The 22,049-nt window shown below is 40.2% G+C and overlaps 1 protein-coding gene across 2 annotated transcripts in view; it reads left to right on the top strand.

Annotated features, from left to right (window-relative positions):
- Positions 1-20,450, top strand: part of slc6a2 (solute carrier family 6 member 2) — a 142,195-nt gene extending 121,745 nt beyond the window's left edge. For both annotated transcript variants that reach the window (XM_072279545.1, XM_072279544.1), the window contains exons 12-15: positions 1,179-1,279; positions 10,968-11,135; positions 15,228-15,299; positions 15,415-20,450. In XM_072279545.1, coding sequence (XP_072135646.1) covers positions 1,179-1,279; positions 10,968-11,135; positions 15,228-15,299; positions 15,415-15,438 — 365 coding nt within the window. In that variant the 3' untranslated portion in view covers positions 15,439-20,450. The remainder of the gene's footprint in view (positions 1-1,178; positions 1,280-10,967; positions 11,136-15,227; positions 15,300-15,414) is intronic.
- Positions 20,451-22,049: the final 1,599 nt, after the last annotated feature.

The following is a 22,049-nucleotide window of genomic DNA, read 5'->3' as shown; positions in this document are numbered from 1 at the left end:
CCAGTTCAAGTGATGTCACTACATTTTGAAATGAAAACAGAAAATTTTGTAGAAATGTCTTCAGGTTGAAGCATAAGCTGTTTCTCTTTCCACAGATGCTGCTTGAGCTGTTGTGTGTGTCCAGTATTTTCTGTTTTTATTTCAGATCTCCAGCATCTATAGCTTTTTGAATTTTTTTTTATTGTGGTGTAAATAATCCTGAAGAGAGGAGCTTGATTTAGTAAGGAATAAAACAGGATGGTGGATGCACAACATCTCTGCATGCTTCAGTGTCATAGTTCTGTTGTATCTGCTCATCACTGCAAAGCAAACATTGAGGTGTACTTGCAGCATCCAGGGTTGTTACCATCTAGGGAATGAAAACCTTAGATTTATAGCACATTAATTGTGATCTAAAGCTCAAACAGGAGGCTATTTCACTGTACTTTTGATTTGCATCGGCTATATTAAATATATTTCATGCAAAGCAACTTAATTTTACATGCTGTTTCCTGTCAGACATTAACTAACATTTCCCTTTAATAATTGCAAAAATTAAATACTTAACTCCAATGGGATAACATAAACATAACTCAGATTAATAGTAGAGAAATCACTGTCTGTGTCATTATGCTGTGCCACAGGAAATGTTAACCCTGTGCATATTTCAAAGGTTTATTTTTTATGTAATCTTTTCTCCCTTCTGTATCCATTTTGATAAACATATCTCTAGCCTTGGGTTTAGCATGCAAAGTAGGGTTTATGTAAGTTAACTGCATTATTTGTTTTGCAGTGAAGTTCCTTGTCACTCAGTATATCTGATGAAAATTAAAAAGCATTTTATTGTTGTAGTTCTATAATCTATTTCCTTAACAAATACTCATTATTTTATTTTTTTCTGTTAATTAACTTGCGAGACATTGAAGAATGCTAAAGATGGATTGTTTTTAAATGGACAGTCTTGCAGTTAAAGCAACTCAGCTTCAGTTTGGACATTTTGTCCTTTGTAAAGCTGATGTAGAGAATGTGTTCAAAAATTATAATGTTCATTTGCTAGTGGGTAATTAGATTGCTATTCTTTGATGATTTGGTATAAAATTGCATTGTTTCCCTGGCAACTGAATTTGGATGGGTGTTGAAATGCCCCATCCACAATTCTGATGATGCTCTAATCTGCTTTGGAATTGTTTCTGTTCTAGGAGTTGACAGATTCAGTGAGGACATCAAACAAATGACAGGCTTCAAACCAGGTCTCTTCTGGAGACTCTGCTGGAAGTTCGTTAGTCCTGCCTTTTTACTGGTAAGCAAAGAATAGTTAGAATGGCCAAGTACAGTAAAATATTGTGAAACAATGTTAAAAGAGTCCCTGCCAATGGGGTGAAATATTTCCTTCTTCACAAGTGTTCATTTCTGTACTTTGGGTGGTTTAATAATGGTCCGATGTGGAGACAATGTCACAGCTTCAAAGGGATGCCTGCTCTTTGGGTTCACCCAATATCCTCCATGTGGAAGCCACACCACCCACAAGTCTGTTAGGTTGGCAGGGCAGTGACTCATTGCAGAGTGGCTGCTGTAAAGTTATGATTGTGGAGATATATTGCATCACATACTATTTTAATGGTTAACTTTGGTTGCACTCTTCATCTTCACTGTAATGAAAAAGGCTACAGCAGTGATGTGAATCAGTGTACTTTTGACAATCAAAAACAGACATATATTTAAGAAACAGCCTTGACCAGGAAACAATGCTCATTACCTGTTCCATTAGGAAGTCCTTTGGAGAAGAGAAGACAATAGTGGATTCCTCTCCAATCAACCATGAAGCAGATATTACTAAAGTTCAAAGTAAATTTATTACCAAAGTACATATGTGACACCATATACAAACTTGAGATTCATTTTCTTGTGGGCATACTCAATAAATCCATAATAAAATAATAACCATAATAGAATGAATGAAAGACTGCACCAAATGAGTATTCAACCAGTTGCAAAATAAGACAAACTGTGTAAATACAAAAGAGAAATAATAATAATAAATAATCAATAAGTATTGAGAACATGAGATCAAGAGTGAGTCCATTGGTTGTGGGAACATTTCCGTGAAGGGGCAAGTGAACTTGAGTGAAGTTATCCCCACGGTTTCAGGAGCCTGATGGTTGAGGGACAATAATTGCTCCTGAACCTGGTGGTGTGAGTCCTGACGTCTTCAGTACTTGGCCAGGTACCCCATCTGGGCTGGATGCTTTTCATGGGTTCATCTTCCTGAAGGATGCTCGCAAGTCATCCTCAGACACTGAAATCACAGGATCATCGGGGGGCTGTAGAAGTTCGTGATGGTCGTCCATGTTTTGACATTCAAAGCGAGCATAGAAGACATTGTCAAACAAGAGAAAATCTGCAGATGCTGGAGATCAAAGTTATACACACAAATTCTGGAGGAGCTCAGCAGGCCAGGCGGCATCTATGGAAAAGAGTAAACAGCTAATATTTCAGACCGGGTCCCTTCATCAGGGCTGGAAAAAAGAGATGAGAAGAAATAGAATGCATTGAGCTCATCTGGAAGTGATTTTACTTTCTAAGAGATGATAACACTCAAACCCTGACACATCCGTCAAGCATCCTTTGTTGATTCAAGTTTAGTCTACAATTGCCACTTCACCCATGCGATGACTTTCCGGAGATCACACCTGGACCTCTTGTAACTTGCTTGTTCACCAGACTTGAATGCCTCTGATCTGACCCTCAGTAGTTTGCGGATCGAATGGTTCATCCAGGGTTACTGGTTGGGGAAGACTCTGAATGATTTTTTGGGGACATGCTCATCTACAACTGTTTTCATAAAGTCCATACAACCATGGTATCTTCACTCAGATCCACAGATGAGTCCTTGGACACGGCCCAGTCCAGCAACATGAAGCAATTCTGTAGTTGCTCTTCTGTCTCCTGCGACCGCCTCTTTGTTGTCCTAATCTCTGGGCCTTGCTCTTTAGCCTCTACCTGTATGCAGGGAGGAGAAGGGCAGCCAAGTGATCAGATTTACCGAAAGGCGATTTGGACATAAAAAGGTAGGCATTTTTTATCTTAGTGTAACAGTGGTCTGGTATGTTGGGACCTCTGGTGCTTTAGGTTATATGCTGATGGTAATTGGGCAGGGATTTCATCAAACAAGCTGGTTTGAAGGCCCCAACTATGATTTGAAATGTGTCAGGATGGACTGTTCCTTGTTTTGTGACAGCATCAATACCTCAAGTGTTTGATTATAGTCGGTTGCTGGTGATACATAAGTTCCGGTGAGGATCATGGATGAGAACTTCCTCAGTAAATTGATGGACGGCATTTGATTATTAGCTGTTCAAATCGGGGGAACAAGAGTTTGACAAAACCGCCACATTGAAGCACCACCAGGAGTTTATCATGAAACTCACACCTCAACATTTTGCCTTTTCCGACTCAGCAGTTTGGTCCATTCTGTGAATCGAGAAGCTTTTATGTCTGATTGCTGTATATTTCTACATTTTGCAAAAAAATTAATTTTGAGCCCTTCTAGTTTCTATTCGGAGACAGCCCCACCATCCTAGTTTTACCCTCTGCCATTGACATTTGCCATTATAGTTTGGAGAAGCAGGAGGCTTGCTGTCATACTGTCCCACTGCATTTGTCGAGTTACCTAGAACCAATCTACTATTTCCAGGAATGGTTCCAGCTAAGATCAGCTGCATTTTAAGAGTTCTAGCCATGGTGAGGCTGTGGCACAGATGGGTTCCATTAATGTACACCACTGAGATTCTTCACTGTTTAAAGTCCGGTGCATCACTCTGCTTAACTGTGTAACACTGTGCATGCACAAACTCACTCATGGCTTTGGGTGAAACTTGAATTGCCCCTTATGCAATTTTGGTATGCATTTTCATGCAAACTAGAGGTAACATCTTCTACCCACGGCCAAAGGGATCTGGAGTTATACATAGTAAGAGATTATAGTGTCTGTGTTGGTTTGTTGCAAGAGGAATCCAGAGCCAGTCTCACAGCCCCAATCATAACTCTAATTTAAATCTTTAATTAAATTCTGTGCCTATGATCTCAATTTATCAATCCAGAAATTAAACACTGCAATGCTTTAACTTTTGAAAATGGTGTTACTGTGAACAATTGCCCACTTCCATTATATCTGCACTTAGCTAAAGCAGGAATACTCATATTTATATGGATTTTCAATTCATTCTTAATGTACTATCTTGTCACAATGATACATAAAATCAAACTTAATGTAATGATCTATATTTGTCATTGCAAATCAATTGTTTCTGGATTATTTTTAAAAGTAAGTTATGGAAAAAATGTAATCAAATGGCAGCTTCTGAAGTTGTAATAATCTGTTTGCTCCAGAAAAATAGATAAAGTATCTTGGGACATTATCAAAAGATGTGATTCTGAATATTGGTCCATGTTAAATTGTTGTTATAATCTTAGAATATATTCATTGGTTGCTAACAAGAGAATGAACAGGGAATTTTATCCAGGCGATTACTTTGAAATGAAAGATGAAAAGAGTCATACATCATGAAATATATTAACATATCAATTGCTAAACAGAAGAGGTTTTGGCAAAATTCCAGTAGAGTCGAAGATTTATGGAGTCTCATAGCACAAAACAGGCCTTTCGGCCCATCAATTTCACATTGACTAACAAGTAAACATTTATACTAAAGCTGTGCATATTTCATCAACTAAAACTAGGTTTACTTGCTTGCTGTTTCAATAAATAATTATTTTTCAACTTATTACCACAGTAAATTTACACCATAAGACATAGGAACAGAATTATGTTATTCAGCCCATTGTGTCTGCTACACTATTCCATAGTGGCTGATTTGTTATCTCCTCTCAAACCCGTTCTCCTGCCTTGTCCCCATAACTTTGGATACCCTTACTAATTAAGAACCTATTAACCTCAACTTTAAGTACACCCAATGACCTAGCCTCCATAGCTGTCTGTGGCAATGAATTCCATAGATTCACCACCCTCTGGCTAAAGAAATTCCTCCTCATTTCTGTTCTAAAGGGTTGTCTTTCTATTCTGAGTCTGTTCCCTCTGACCAGGACTTCCCCATTAAAGAAAATAACTTCACCACATCCATTCTATCTAGTCCTTTTAATATTCGATAGGTTTCAATGAGATCCCACCTCCAGCGGGTACAGGCCCAGAGCCATCAAACACTCCTTCAAATGTTACAGCCATTGTAGCTTAGGGATTCAATAGTGCTTATACAACATACTCTCTAAACTGACCAGTAATTGTCAAAGTGCAGAACAAAATGGATATTGCAGTTTAGTAAGAAGTTTGAAACAGCTGGAGTTTATCAGAAAGTAAGACATTTTTTTTTTGTAAAGATATTCAATTACGTCTAATTAAATCTGCAAAACGCTTAAGGCCAAATATTTACACTCTACAAGATAGTGTGTGCAGTGTTCAGCTGGCTCTTTGAAAGACCTTACAGTAAGGTTATACAATTAGTTGCATTTACTTTCAGAGCAGAACTCTGTTTTTGGCAGGTCTCTGGGCATGCAGATGGTAGTTGTCAGAAACAAACTGTAAGGCAAGCTAACATGTGTCTTATTGAATTTAGCTGCATTGGCATTTCTCTGGCTATGCCTTGCCTTTTTGCAAGGGAATAAGTACAGCCTTTGACATTCAGTTCTGCAAGTCTTCTGCAACAGAATGGATTTTATGTGACAGGACCAGAAATTGTGGCCCTTGTGGAAAATTAGCAAACAATATCTGCTGTTAAAAAAATGTTGAAAATCTGTTCCCAGACAGAGATTCCTCTTAAAATCAGGTCTTCTATTTAATACTGTAGTAAGAATGTAAAGCTTAACCTGGCGGAACACTTGCATCTTCACTGGAAGATTGGAGATCCATGACTATCAGCTTGGTAAATCCATTTGTGCCTGTAGATTTCTAAGCACAGTCAGATATGGAGTGTAACAGATGAGTTTTTCCATTCCAATTAAAAGGTCAAGTCAATTATTTCTCTTACTAACTGGCTAACAACACAATATAAATCGGCAGTTACAGAAAAGCCTTCAAATACAATGTTAAATGACTCTACATACTTGGAAACCCTTGTTACTCATCCCAGATGAAAGACCATAGTTGACTCACGAAATCGGATTTGAGCAATCCTAGGTGACCATAATAAACATTTTTGAAAATGCTGCAAGATAGCATGGAAAAGGAAATGAGCACTTGGCTATTCCCTTGATTTACTATTTATAATTCTGCTTATCATTGAAGTAAATCAAATGGTCCTGTTTCACAAACAAGAGGAAAAACTGCAGATGCAAAAATGCAAGCAACACACATACACACAAACACACCAAATTGTCCTGTTTACTCTTGTAACCAGTTACAAGCTCGACAAAGCTCTAAATTAAGTTTTAGTCTCAGAAACATCACATTTCAGAAATATTTAACCCCCTCCTAATCAATCAAAGCCTTCAATCTTTTCATCACAGATAAATTTAGCTGCTTCACTTTTAAAGTTCCTCAACATAACTGTTTTTGCCAAGGATCTCTCCCAGCTGTGTAGGCAGAAACCTTTGTCTACACTGACACACTGGAAATTTAGTTAAAATTGTGCATATACTTGGTAATTGTGACTCAGAGTAGAAACTGGGTAATTATCCATGTATCAAGAGTAACTGGGGAGTGTCCATGGCATTCCATGTATTCATGTACCCAGGTAAAGACCAGGAAAACATTTGCCTATCATCTTACCCCTTGCCTTGCTCAAGGGCAAATATGTATTCATTATGATCACCTAGGTTATGTGCTGCAGTCTCTATGATAGCGTTTAAGATCATTGCCCCAGGAGACAAATGCTGGACTGCATTTTCAGTGCCTGTTCTGTGTCTTTTTTCACCTTTGCTGTCCACGAAGTAAGTTGTCAGCACCTTGTTCCAGCTGTCAACCTTCGTTTTCTGTAGTACTTCTCTTTCCCGACCTTCCACCCAAACTATTATCAGCCTCTGCTTGATGCTCAGTAATTGGACATATTGCACAAGTACCTTCAATGTAAATCCAGTTGGGTGGAGCTCAGCCTTTATTGCGTAAAATATTTCTGTCTGTGAAAGATTCCCAAATCAAAAGCAATTTTCCCCTCATACATTGTTTTACGAATAAAACGTTAAGGGAACTAAAGATAAGGAACCCCAGTATAATCAACATGCTCAATAATCAGTGAAATATTTAATTGGTATTTGGATACCAGTTTATTATCAAATGTACTGAGATACAGTGAAAAGCTTTGTTTTGCATGCCACCCAGACAGATCATTCCAAATGAAAGTACATCAAGTTAGTTTGAAAGGAAAAACAGTAACAAAGTAGATATACTATTATAATTACAGAGAAAGTGCAGTGCAGGTAAGCAAATCAGAAGCAAGGGCCATGACAAGTTAGATTTGGAGACCAAGAGTTCAAATTTGTCGTATGAGGTCCATTCAGGAGTTTTATAACAACAGATTAGAAGCTGTCCTTCAGCTGGGTGGTACATATTTTCAAGTTGTCATATCTTCTGCCCAGTGGAGAAGGAGGAAGAAAGAGTGACTGGGATGGGAAGGGTCTTTGGTTACGCTGGCTGTTTTCCAGAGTCAGTGGGGAGTGCAGACAGAGTTAATGAAAGAAAGGCTAATGCTTGTGATATACTGAGCTGGACAGATCAATGAAAGAGAGGCTAATGCTTGTGATATGCTGGGCAGATCAATTTCTGTACCAAGCTGTGATGAATCTAGGTAGGGTGTTTTCTATGGAGCATCTACCAAAGTTGGTGAAGGTCAGCCGGGATTTTCCAAATTCCATTAGCTGCCCATGAAAGCAGGGATGTTGCTACATTTTCTTGATGGTAGTAACTACATGATTGGAGCAGATAATTCATAAAAATGCAACCAATGTTGTTATGTAAGGGAAAGCAAGGTTAATAGAACATACGGAAGGTAGTAAGCACATAATTGCCCGGCGGGACTTCATCCTATAAATCTGGCATCTACGGGACTTCTGCTATGGAAGCCAAGCAAGTGGCCTGGCACACCAGTTTACCTCTTTTGGCATCTGTTGTAAGACAGCTCGTTTGGGAACACGGCATGCAGTTAAATATTCTGGCCTTTGTCATGGTGGATGGTGCCTGCTTCCAAAAGACACATCACAGCTTTCTGAACAGGAGCGGGAAACCCCTGAATAATCCTGACCACTGCTCACAGTCTTCCGTGGTTCAAGACAAGAAGATTAGAGGGTGGGGCAGGAAGCAGAAGAAGAGCTGGCATGAGTTGGAGGGCAAGCATCTAGGAGGTCCAGGCTTAGGGAGGAAGAGGACAGAGAGGAAGATCTTGACCACGCATCCTCCCAGCCTCGACCAGCCCTGCTCAATCTGCCACACTATTCCCCCGGCTCTGTCCTGCTCAGTCTTCTAAACTCCAACTCCCCAGGGCTATTCGCCAATGTAAAGGGGCAGCTGAACACATGCAGGTACTGAGAGCTTTGGAGAAATGTACATTTTAAGGTGACTTATTTTGTGCTTAAGTAGGTTGGGAGCTTTGAGGTCTGGATCAATTTATAAAGAAAGTACTCTTGGAACAGACATAAATTGTTCTAAGTTTCTTCAAGTAGCATGCTTGTGGTCAGAAGCTATTAGTTAGCATGGTTGTTCTCAGAGTGGCCTAATACCTCCTCTCCAGATTGAAGCGGCTTATTTCTTAATAAATGAGCACTCCGAGAAATGTTCCCATCAATCCATGTCTTCTACGAATGTGATCTATTTCAGCCGATCAGTTGGGAGTCAACACTCACCTTTCCTCCTCAGGCCTTGAGAGACTGAGGTGGTGACAAAGCAGCATATGGGAGGAAGATAGAAAATTTCACTGAGTGATGCCACAACAACAACCCCTTACTCAATGTTAGCAAGACCAAGGAGTGGATTATTGACTGCAGGGGGAGGAAACCAGAGGTCCATGGGATCAGAGGTGGAGAGGGTCAGCAACTTTAAATTTCTCAGTGTTATCATTTCAGAGGACCCGTCTTCTGAGCATGTAAGGGCAATTACGAAGAAAGCACATCAGCGCCTCTACTTTCTTAGAAGTTTGCATGACACCTAAAACTCTGAAAACTTCTATAGATGTGTGGTGGAGAGTATATGACTGGATGCATCAAGGCCTGCTATGGAAACACAAATGCACTTGAATGGGAAAACCCTTCAAAGATTAATAGATATGGCCCTGTGGACTTCCCCCCCACCCATTAAGGACGTGCTCTCTTCTGGCTGCTACCATCAGGAAGAAGATACAAGAGCCTCAAGACTCCCACCACCAGCTTCAGGAACAGTTATTACCTGTCATCTATCAGGCTCTTGAACAAATGGGGATAACTTCATTTGCCCCATCACTGAACTGTTCCCACAACCTATGAACTCGCTTTCAAGGACTCTTCATCTTATATTCTCGATATTTATTGCTTATTTATTTATTATTATTTCTTTTTTCCTTTGTATTTGCAGAGTTTGTTGTCCTTTGCACATTGGTTGTTTGTCTGTCTTGTTGGGTGCGGTCTTTCATTGATTTTACTTTCTTTCTTAGATTTACTGAATATACCTGCAAGAAAATGAATCTCAGGGTTGTATAATGGTGACATATATGTACTTTGTACTTTGAACTTTGAATTTTAAAGCCACAAATCCTATGAGTCAAAAATTAGACTATTCCCCCCTGAGCCATAACAGCAATTTAATTTCATTTTGATGTGTATGAAGAACACCAATAATAATTAATTCTATCCTTCTGTCTTTACTTTATTTAACCACTCTTAAGTTTTGTCCTTTATTCCCTTGGACCTTCTGCACAAAGTCTTCATGTCCTCTGTTTCCAGTCAGTCTGAACTTCATGCCACGTCCTTTGTTATAATTAGCTAATTAGTTGTGATTTCTGATGTATATATCCTTTTCCCTTCTCCCATAAAATACCGCTCACAGCTCACTATCCAGATGTTTCTGTAATTAGTCCACTACTTTGTGCAGATCTTTCCTGCCTCCCTCTACCTGAACCATTACACCCAGCCTTCTTGCTTCATCTGTTCTACTCCATTAGCTCCGACAATCTCCCAGTCAGCTGAATGAGAGGTTGAGCCAGCCCATTGTACTACTGGTGTCTGACTTGTTCCCAAAGCGAGTTCAGGCCATTTCTGTGCACGTTCATAGAATCTGTTTATTTCCATTATCAGATTCCACCGCTGCCTCAGCTCACCTGCTGCTGAAACCTCCACTTGCACCTTTGTTGTGTCAGGTCTTGGTTATTCAATAGCACATCCAGCTGCCTTTCCTCATTCTGCCCTCCATCACCTTGTCAACAGCAAAAAGCCTGCCCTTGCTCTGCGTCTCAGAAGTTCCCATTCCTAAATCACTGGGGTGCCTTCCAAATTTTCACCACCTCCGTCCTCAAAAAAGAAAGACATGCATATTTCTACAGTCCCAGCTTTTTAATCACCCTTGACTTTTATCTTTCCACCTCTGGAAACCCAGAGTATTAGTACCCAAGCTCTAGAAATCCCTCTGTTCATCTCACCATCTCTGCTACTTGGCAAAAGGTGCCTCACGAAGGACCTCAAGTCCTTTTGCTGCAGTAAAGGTGCTAAGCAAATGTCAATTGTTGTCATGCACTGATATTTATGTTCCTGCTGCATTCCACGATCTATTTTCACACTACATATTGATTAATGGAAGAAAGTTGCAGCTTCTGAGTGTATGAAAGCAACGCCAAGAATTTTACAATATTATATTTGTATGTGGAATGATGGATTATTATTTAGCACTGGTTTTGAAATAACTTAAAGAGATTTTGCATTCTTTTAATTAAACTTCAAATGTATTTTTACAGCTTTTTTAGCCATCTTCTTGGGAAGATTTAATCCTGCAAGTAATACCACGATTTTCTGTCTTTCAGTTTGTAGTAATTGTCAGTATTGTGAAGTTCAAACCTCTAACTTATGATGAATATATATTTCCAATCTGGGCAAACGTTGTCGGATGGGGAATAGCAGTATCGTCCATGTCATTGGTACCAATCTACGCAATCTACAAGCTCCTCACTGTACGTGGCACTTTAAAAGAGGCAAGTTTTGGAATACTTTCATCATTTTAATAGATTCACACCTATAAAGATCTGAAATCTGGTAGCGATGCGGTTAGTGAAATGCTATGACAGCGGCAGCAACCTTCCCCTGCTGTCTGTAAGGAAGTTTGTACGCTCTCCCCGTGACCGTGTGTGTTTCCTCCGGGTGCTCCGGTTTCCTCCCACGTTCCAAAGATGTGCGGGTTAGTATTTGGTCACATGAGTGTAATTGGGCCGTACGTTGGTCTGGAAGGGCCTGTTATCTCCGAATAAAAACAAATCAAGAGAAAGGTTTATTTTGTCAGGAAACCATAAACAAGTTTGTATATCATGTGTGCGTGTAACTAGATCCAAGTACGTCAGAATTTCAATTACACAAACCCAGATTAAGTACTTCAAGTTTTTCTGCCTGTCGAATTTTGAAAAAGGCATAGACTGTTTTGCTGGCCACCTTCTGCAGCAGATTGATATTAGAGTGGTGTGGAGGGAAACTGGAGCATGCAAGGGGAAAGCTACGCACTCACAGGGGGAATACACAAACTCAACACAGGGAGCTGTGCCACTGTACCACACAGGGTGTGACCACTTCCTTCTGCAGACGGCTCGGGGCCTGTTACCATGCAAAATGATCTACATCTTACTCCGATCAGTTGTACATGCCATCCGTTGTCAGCCAATTGCACGTTCATATGCCAGTGACAAGAAATCAGTCAGGTAATCATTCAGCTCAATTATAACTGATCTTTGAAGGTTTGGTAATGTATCCCTTAGTTCCACTAAGATAAAGTTAAATTTCTGCCCCCTGTATCCTCCACTGATTCCACCATCCTGCCTACTTCTATCCCAGATGCTGCTCAGTGCACCAGCTATTTCAATAGTTCAGGATTTCAATAGTCCATCCATAGGCCAGTTTGCTCCTGCCCCATAATCTGCTGTTGCCAAAAGCATCTCCTTAAAATAACACAGTGAGGTTTTGGTCACTGGCAACACACTCAAGGGGATGCAGAAAGCAAGAGTCTCAGCCTGAAACGTTGACTGTTTACTCTCATCCAAAAATACTGTCTGACCTGCTGAGGACCTCCAGCGTTTTGTATGTGTTGCTAAGGAAATGCTAAGTTAAATTTTAAAGTTATCTAGATGTGTGCTGGGGCAGCAGGCTGAGGGTAGCAGACACCAACAGAATCAACAAACTCATTTGTAAGGCCAGTGATGTTGTGGGATGGAACTGGACTCTCTGACGGTGGTGTCTGAAAAGAGGATGCTGTGCAAGTTGCATGCCATCTTGGTCAATGTCTCCCATCCACTACATAATGGACTGGTTGGGCACAGGAGTACATTCAGCCAGAGACTCATTCCACCGAGATGCAACACAGAGCATCATAGGAAGTCATTCCTGCCTGTGGCCATCAAACTTTACAACTCCTCCCTTGGAGGGTCAGACATCCTGAGCCAATAGGCTGGTCCTGGACTTATTTCATAATTTACTGGCATAACTTACATATTGCTATTCAACTACTTCTGGTTCTATTACTATTTATTATTTATGGTGCAACTGTAATGAAAACCAATTTCCCCCGGGATCAATAAAGTATGACTATGACTATAATAATTCCAGCAATTCCTCCTCCCAGACCCACATTATCCTGTAGAAATAATGGTCAGCATCCTCAACTGAGGTGTTTTTACAGCTGAGCATTTCCCAAATAAATCAAATTTACTTCTAAAGCATGGGGCAGAGTAGGAGCAGCTGATTAACAAAAAAATGACAAGTTCAGAATGTATGAAAGACACAAAAGACTGCAGATGCTGGCATCTGGAGCAGCAAAGACTCTTTTTCGTGAGGTCACTAATGTGGACTTCGAAAGAGAAAGGTTGGAGCGTGTGTGGGATTGAGCTCAAGCGGGCCTGAAAGGGTAATGGCCGAGCGTAACATGGAGGGTGAACTCGGAGAAGGGATGGACATTGCGAAAAGGCAACCAACTCAGAAATGTGCAACAGTTAATGGCTGCAGAGATTGGAAGTGGACAGGAAAGCGAGGAGGTGCTGGGTGAAAAGACAGCACACCAGGTTTGGTGGGGGGGGCGGGGGGGCGGATTACAAACAGGCTGAGAAGTCGGAGTGAAGTGTGAGTGGACCCTGTGTACAGCACAGAGGTGACAGATGGTAGGGGGAAGTGCAGGGGCAACAGGCTGATCCAGAGTGGATATGGCAAAGTGGATGTGGGCCCAGCGGGGAAGAACTTGGGCAGACCTGAAATGGTAAAGAGCGAAGAAACACATGTGGATCAGAAAGGGAGAAAGTGGAGCGGAGCAGGTGTGGACCTGAAAGGGGGATGGCAAGTGGAACTCAGGTAGACCTGAAAGGGTAACAACCCTGCAGACCATGTCGGGTGAGCCAGGAGCAAGGACAACTTAGCCAGCAATCTCCTTCTCTTCGGTTGTCCATCAAAATCCGATGACGATGTCCACTCCTTTAACAGTGAAATCTCTGATGACTATACAGTCCTATCCTGGACCCACGAGCTCTATTGCAGGTGGGACATGTATTTGTGTTAGTGGTGGCAACCATGGCTGCATTTCTCCTGGCTCTCTTCTGCTGTCTTCTGGTTGTTCTTTCCATCTCCAGAATATGAACCCCGTCCCTACACAGCTGTCGCCAAGTGGTAAGGTCAGCAGCAACCTCCTCCAGGTCCTCGGGTCTGACCTTGTACTTCCTTAAAGCATTCTTCATTTGATTCTTATAGCGCTTCTTTGGCCCTCCAGCTGAACGTTGACCATGATGTAGCTGGCCGTATAACACTGTGCAGGATAGCCGACATGGGGGCATCCTTACCACATGCCCCAGCCACTGCAGCTAACGCTGGGTGATCATGGCCTCAATACTTCTGCAGTTGGTCTTTACAAGTATTTCAGTGTGAGGCACCCGCTCACGCCAGGTAATTCCCAGGATGCGCTGGAGGTAGCTTATGTGGAAGTGCTCCAAGGACTTGATGTGATGGCTGTAGGTTACCCAAGCTTCACAGCTATAAAGGAGGGAGGTGACACAGACCGCTTGGTATACGGCGACCTTTGTGGAGGGACGAAGGCTCCTGTTCTGAAAGTCTCTACACCGAAGTCTCCCAAAGGCACCTGATGCCTGTTTAATGCGGCTCTGGATGTCGTTGTCAATGCCACTATCCTCAGAGAGAATGCTCCCCAGATATTTGAAAGATGGCACTACTGACAGCTTTTCATCACCAACAGTGAAGGCAGGTAGAGTAGGTGGGACACTGGTACTCCATTGGCAAACCACTTCTGTCTTGGTGGTGTTGACAGTCAGCCCCATCCTGCTGTACGCTCTCACCGCCACAGCAAGGACGGTCTGAAGATCCGAGACAGTAATCAGCCATAGGGGGTTTGGAAATGGATCAGGTGAAAGAGGAAAGCAGAAAACAACGTAGATTAGTGTGGATGGGTAGAAGATCAGCAGGGGCGAAGTGGGTCAAAGGATTTGTTTCTGCACTGTCTAACACTATGAGTGACTTGATGACAGCTGCCAAGATAAACTGCTACATTTTATAATTGTACACTAACAATAATAAATAAAGACATTAATATAACATACCAAGATCCAGACCCATTCAATCTTTTTTTTATACACTTGAAAAAATTTACAGCCAGGGAATCCAAAGCAATACCCTTAGAGAAATGTTAGCCAGACTGTGCCCAACATAGTTTGTGGAGAAGCACTGCCTGGCATAAGTGATAATGTATTTTGCTGTTCAACACCTGCACTGTGTAACATAGAAACATAGAATGCAACGGAAGTCAGATCTCAATTTCCCACTCTGTCCCTGTTTTGGTGAAGGCACAACATACTGTATATGAAAGTTGTTATTTTCAAACATGTTTAGCTTTTTTAAGGTCCCATAACTGCTATTATTCAGGATTCGTATTTCTGGTAAACTCTTAAAACCTCTTAACTGAAAGCAAGTTTGTATATAAAACGAACAAGAATAGGGCAAAGCAGTATCAGTGGAAAAAGTATTAGAAAAATTTTTAGACAGTAACTTTACCAATGATCGTAATAATTAGTCTGGTTTTTTTCCTGTAGAGAATAGCTTACTGCATCACCCCTGAAAATGAACATTACCTTGTGGAACAAGGAAAAGTGCAACAGTTTAAGGTAAGTGAAACAGTCCTTGTCAAATCCATTAAAATGCTGTATTTTGACAATGTCAAGAACCAAATGAATGTTATGACTGCTTAACAAATTTAATTGTCATATTATCACTTCACAGCTGAAGCACTGGCTCGCGATATGAAAGCTTTCAAAACAGCGACCACGCAGTTTGAGGTGCAATGGAAATAATAAATTCCTGGGTTTTGCAAGCTTTTTCAATTAATGTTTCAGAAATCTCAGATTCCATTAAAAGCCAAGTTCAGTGTCATTTCTGTCAAGTTATAATGGGCTGGCTGAGCACAGGATTATTTATTTTGTGACCTTTTTCATGCATGGATGCATGGAGTATTACAAACTTACATGGACATTACTCTCCTCCATTCATTGACCTACCCGAACGCCATCGGTTCATTCAAGTACAGTAGTCATGTTTCCAACAACAAACTAATTTACAGTTTGTTCTGCATTGGTATAATTGTAAACCTTAAACTTCAATGAACTTTGTCCAACTACGATAGATTTTAGCCTTAAATGTCTAAAACTACTGCCTCTATTTTCACTCTGATCATTATAAGTGAGTGTAATTTCCTTTATTCATAATCCTTTGTTTGGCAAAGTCCACTGCCAGAATAGTTTTCAAATATCTGTGTCTCACCTATGTTATGTAGAAGCTTACATAATTAGAAGCAGAGTCCAAGAGTCATAGAGCATGACAGCACAGAAAAAGGCCCTTCAGCCCATCTAGTCCATGTCAAACGGGTTTCTGGACCTTCACCCTCCATGTGCCTCCATTCAATGTACTTTTCCATACTTCTCTTAAATACTGCAATTGAACCTGCATCCATCAGTTCCACTGGCAGCTTAACCCTCTTATTTCCAAATAATGATGTAAATCCTATGAATCCACCTGTGTAGCCAGATTGAAGACTTCCACGTCTTAACGCTATGTTGTCTTTATACCAGTTTAACATGCTGTTTGTGTACATTAAATTCTGTTTTGAAATGCAACACCAACTGCTTTGCAAGAGTATATAGACAAAGGTAAGACAGTTAAAAATATTTTCCATATGGAATGTAATGGCAGCACTTTCATGAGAAGTCAGCATTCACTATGAATTTAGTAGGTTTAGTCAAACCTATTTCAAATCAGTAGATAAGCGTTAAGACATAAAATACAAGCATTCAACACCAGAAGGAAATACAAGTCTCCCTGTACAGTCTCACTTCACCTATTTTTGAAAGGTGATTTCTACATTTATCACATGCATTGGGTTAAGGGCATGAAAAACATTTAGTGAAAGGTGCTCAGTCAGTGATGTACTGTTTCTCAGTCACAAATTGTGCCTAAAGAACAACACTAGTGATAATCATTTTCTCTGAACAGAACTGGGCATTAACAATGCATGCAAGAGCAATCTTTCCTGTTGACAGTTGTATTCCAAGCAATTTGCTTATTTTTATTTCCGTTTCAATCTGCAACATTATGCAGATCAAGTTATTGCCAGCATATCAGGTTTTTCCAAGTATTTTTCTGTTCAAAATCTTTTTAACTTAAAGTGGAATATAGACAAAGGGATTTTCTGTCTGTCTTAGTTCTGACTTGCCTTTATCAATAACATCCAGTGAAAAATGAAGCATCAGGTGAGAACAAAAGCTTTCATTGTTGCTATGTAGGAAGCATTTATTTCCTGTTCCTCACAGGGGGTAAGGTCTAAAATCATCAGGGCAGGGTGATTTCTGGAAACATCTGGCTAAACTACAACATCAAACAGAGGGGTGGAAATTGTGTAGTTAACCAGAACAGCTTTAGAGAGAGGGACCAACCATATCACTCTTCAAATTTCAACCTGTTTCTGAAGTACTGTCGCACTTGTAACATTTAGAAGACAGCAGTCATTTGTACACAGCAGTTCCTGAAGATAACAATGTAAAAATGTCTAGGCCATTTGTTTGCTGTGTTGATTAAGGGATAAATGTTGGCCAAGAAAATAGTGATAACTTTTGCAATGAATTAAAGACAGTGCAGATGGTATTTCTCGTCCAAATACTTATATATTCGGTCTCTTGGAATACATTCCAACAACTTACCTACTACTGATGTTACGTTCACCAGCCTACAATTTCCTGGCTTATTCTTAGACCCTTGCTTAAACAGCGGAACAACATTAGCTACTCTCCAATCCTCCAGTACCTCATTCATGGCTAAGGATGCCTTAAATATCTACAATTTCTGCCACAAGGTCCAAAACAACAGACACAAAACACTGGAGGAATTCAGCAGACCAGGCAGCATCTATGAAGCTGAGTAAACAGTTGACGTTTCAGGCTGAGAGAAGCTCTTCATCAGGACGAGCAGTCGACTTTTTACTCTTTTCCATAGATGCTGCCTAACCTGCTGAGTTCCTCCAGCATTTTTTGTGTGTTGCTTTAGATTTACAGCATCTGAGATTTTCTTGTGTTTCCTGTAGAGCATCTTGTCAGGCCCTGGGGATTTATCCACCCTAAATTGCCTCATGACAGCAAACATTTCCTCCCTTAATCTGTATATGGTCCATAACCTCACTGCTGTTTTGCCTCACTTCCGTACACTCTAAGTCTGTTTTCCGAATTAAAAAATTCATTTAAGATCTCCCCCACCTCTTTTGGCTCTAGGTGTAAATGACCACTCAGATACCCCTCTGATCTTCAAGAGGACCAATTTTGTCCCTTGCTATCTTTTTGCTCTTAATATCTATGTGGAAGCCCTTGGCAGTCCCTTCACCTTGTCTGCTAGAGCAATCTCATGCCTTCTTTCAGCCCTCCTGATTTCCTTGTTAAGTGTTCTCTTGTATTTCTTATACTGCTCAAATACCTCATTTGTTCCTTCTTGCCTATACCTGCTATGCACCTCCTTCTTCTTCTTAAACAGGGCCTCAATACCTATCAAAAAATAAGGTTCCCTAAACTTGTTATCCTTGCCTTTTATTCCAACAGAAACATGCAAAATTTGTACTCTCAAAATTTCACCTTTGAAGTTATTCCACACCGAACACACTTTTGCCAGAAAGCAGCCTGTCCCAATCCACACTTGCCAGATCCATTCTGATACCAAAATTGGCCTCTCTCCAATCAAGAATTTCAACCTGAGGACCAGACCTATCCTTTTCCATAATTATCTTGAAACTAATGGCATTATGATCACTCAGTGCAAAGCGTTGCCCTACGCAAATTACTGTCACCTGTCCTGTCTCATTCCCTAACAGGAGACTTAATACCACGCTCTCTCTAGTTAAGACATCTTCCTATTGATGAAGGAAACTTTCCTGAACATATTTAACAAACTCTATCTCATCAAGCCCTTTTGCAGTATGGGAGTCCCAGTCAATATATGAAAAGTTATCACAATCTAATGTTTCTTGCAACAGTCTACAATCTCTGCACAAATTTGCTCCTCTAAATCCCACTGTTTATTGGGTAGTTTATAATATAATCCCATTAACATGGTCTATCCTTTCTTATTCCACATATCCACCCATATAGATGAGCTCTCCAGTGTGTCCTATCTTAGCACTGACATGCTTTTTTCCCTGACTAGTAAGTCTACAAATCCCCTTTTAATTCCTCCTGCTCAATCACATGTAAAATAATGGAACCCTGAAACACTGAGCTGCTGGTCCTGCCCCTCCTGCAGCCAAGGCTCACTAATTCCACATTCTACTAGGTCATAATTCCACTAGGTCATAATTCCACATTCTGATCTATGTCCTAAACTCATCTGCCTTTCCTACAATAATCTTTTCATTGAAGTATACAGAACTCAGAAAATTAGTCCCGCCATGCTCAACCTTTTGAAACCTGACTTTGTACGTAGGCTTAACAATATCTTTCCCCACAACCACTCCACTATCTGTCCTGGCACTCTGGTTCCCATCCCCCTGCAGTTCTAGTTTAACCACCGCCCCCGCCCCCACCACCATCACCCGTGCAGCACTAGCAAACCTTCAGGTCATCTCCCATTTTGTCAACATGCTCAGAAATTGAGAAATTTGCTCAAGTTCAGAAGGCCCTTGCCCCCAAATCTCAGCTGTAACCTTGATGGGAATCATGCACCAGAATTTCCTTCAAATGTACGTAAGTTAAAAACTCACTGCTTGCATTATCAGTGTCAATATTTATAGAACGTAGAACTTTACAGCGCAGTAGAGGCTCTTTGACTCACAATGTTGTGGGTGCAAATTTTCTGCTGTACTCCTGCAACCAATACTATGGCATAAGTGGACTTCATTGGTTGTAAAGGGAATGGATGCCCTGAAAAGGATATTTAAGAATGGTTTGATGTTAAATGTTAAAATTGCATGTTTGTCACATATTTAATATATCTCATATATCCATACTTTAAAAATAGTGTGTTGGTTTTGACGTAGTGTACGTTAGAATAAATGTCTTGAATTAGATCTGGGAAAGGACATCAGAGGCTAAAGTGAAGGTGAACACTTCAGCAGAACTAGGGTTCTTCCACATCTCCCTAACTCAGTAATATTAAATGGGTCATTAGCTTTCTTTCTGCCCACCTGAGAATGCCTAAACCACATTTGCAGAGCAGCAACTGATTTTATGAAAGCACTTTAATTATCAGTAACTTTCCATACTTAAGTAATGGAAATGCTCATTATGAATTTAGTCTTTAGCCCATGAGATATTCTTAACAGATGCATTTTGTTCCCTTCTTTTGTTCCAAACTTTGTCTTTTAAATCATTACAAAGAAATTCCTGTCAGCAAAATATTTTCCAAAGCAGTCTGATGACCAAAAAGCCAGATTTATGGTTTTGATGTATTCTTCTTCAATTTATGTATATTTTTTAAAAATCTTTTGTTTATTGAGGTTAACTTATCATTGAAATAATTCCCATTATGATCTTTTTAAACATTTTGTAGATATGTTTCTAAACTGTATTCAGCTGTATGATGTTTCAAAATATTAAAAATATGTTAATCTACCTGTATCAAAGTTTCAGTGTACTTTTCTAAAAAGATGATTCTGTCTGTGTTACGTTTTCATATGTTAAATAAGCAAATGTATTTATCAAAAAGTGTTTATAAAATGTGCTTGTAAAATCAATATTTTAATGTACTGTTACTTTTAAATCTGTTTTGTGCTTTGTGTAAATATGAGCTGTCTAGAGCTGTATTATACAGAATTACAGAATATTAAGATATTGTGTATATTAATATTACTGTTTTAAGTTGATAGTTTCCTCTAAAATGTAGTAAAATATGCACACTGTAATAAAGTATATGCTCTTATATGGATATCAGTCTTCAATTCTTAGATGATAAGGCTCAAGAATTTCATGTACTTTAACTTTCATGAAAATCTGACCCATTAAGATATTTATAACACCGGGGTGAAGGCTTGGTGTGCATGCTGCCAGGAAGCAATATCAGCTGCAGAAAGCGCACATTCTTTATTTTCATATAACCATATATAACCATATAACAATTACAGTGCGGAAACAGGCCATCTCGGCCCCTCTGGTCCATGCCGAACTCTTACTCTCACCTAGTCTCACTAACCTGCACTCGGTCCATAACCCGCCATTCCTTTCCTGTCCATATATCTATCCAATTTAACTTTAAACGACAACATCGGACCTGCCTCAACCACTTCTGCTGGAAGCTCGTTCCACACAGCCACCGCTTTCTGAATAAAGAAGTTCCCCCTCATGTTACCCCTAAATGTTTGCCCTTTAACTCTCAACTCATGTCCTCTTGTTTGAATCTCCCCCATTCTCAATGGAAAAAGCCTATCCACGTCAACTCTATCTATCCCCCTCATAATTTTAAACACCTCTATCAAGTCCCCTCTCAACCTTCTACGTTCCAAAGAATAAAGACCCAACTTGTTCAACCTTTCTCTGTAACTTAGGAGATGAAACCCAGGTAACATTCTAGTAAACCTTCTCTGTACTCTCTCTATTTTGTTGACATCTTTCCTATAATTTGGTGACCAAAACTGTGCACAATACTCCAAATTTGGCCTCACCAATGCCTTGTACAATTTCAACATTTGAACATTTCCTCATAGGTAATCAGAACGTTTCAACATTTCCTCATAGGTAATTAGAATATATACTCTGGCCTCCTGTACCTAATAAAGTGTCACTGATTGTATGTCCGTGGTCTTCTGCTGCTGTAGCCCGTCCACTTCAAGGTTCAATATGTTGTGCCTTCTGAGATGCTCTTCTGCACATCATTGTTATAATGTGTGGTTATTCGAGTTGCTGTCGTCGTCTTGTCAGCTTGAAGCAGTCTGGCCATTCTTTTATGACCTGTCTCATTAACGAGGATTTTTTGCCCACAAAACTGCTACTTACTGAATTTTTTTTTTTGTTTTTTGCACCATCTGCTGTAAACTCTAGAGATTATTGTGCATGAAAATCCCAGAGATTAGCAGTGTCTGACATACTCAAACCACTCCATCTGGCATCAACAATCGTTCTATTGTCAAAGTCACTTAGACCACATTTCTCCCCCGTTCTGGTGTTTGGTTTCAACAACAACAACTAAATCTCTTGACAATGTCTGCATTCTTTTATGCAATTATTTGCAGCCACATGATTGGCTGATTAGATATTTGCATTAATAAGGAGGTGTACAGGTGTACCTATTAAAATGGCCACAGAATGTATTTACTTCAGTTTTGGCAGCTTGTTAAAATCACGGTGCCAATATCACTCAAGACAATAAGACAAGAGTTTGGTTTGACTATTTTC

The sequence above is a fragment of the Mobula birostris genome, chromosome 15 (genome assembly GCF_030028105.1).
Source record: "Mobula birostris isolate sMobBir1 chromosome 15, sMobBir1.hap1, whole genome shotgun sequence".
Lineage (NCBI taxonomy): Eukaryota > Metazoa > Chordata > Chondrichthyes > Myliobatiformes > Myliobatidae > Mobula > Mobula birostris.
This window is presented reverse-complemented; position numbering and strand designations above follow the sequence as displayed.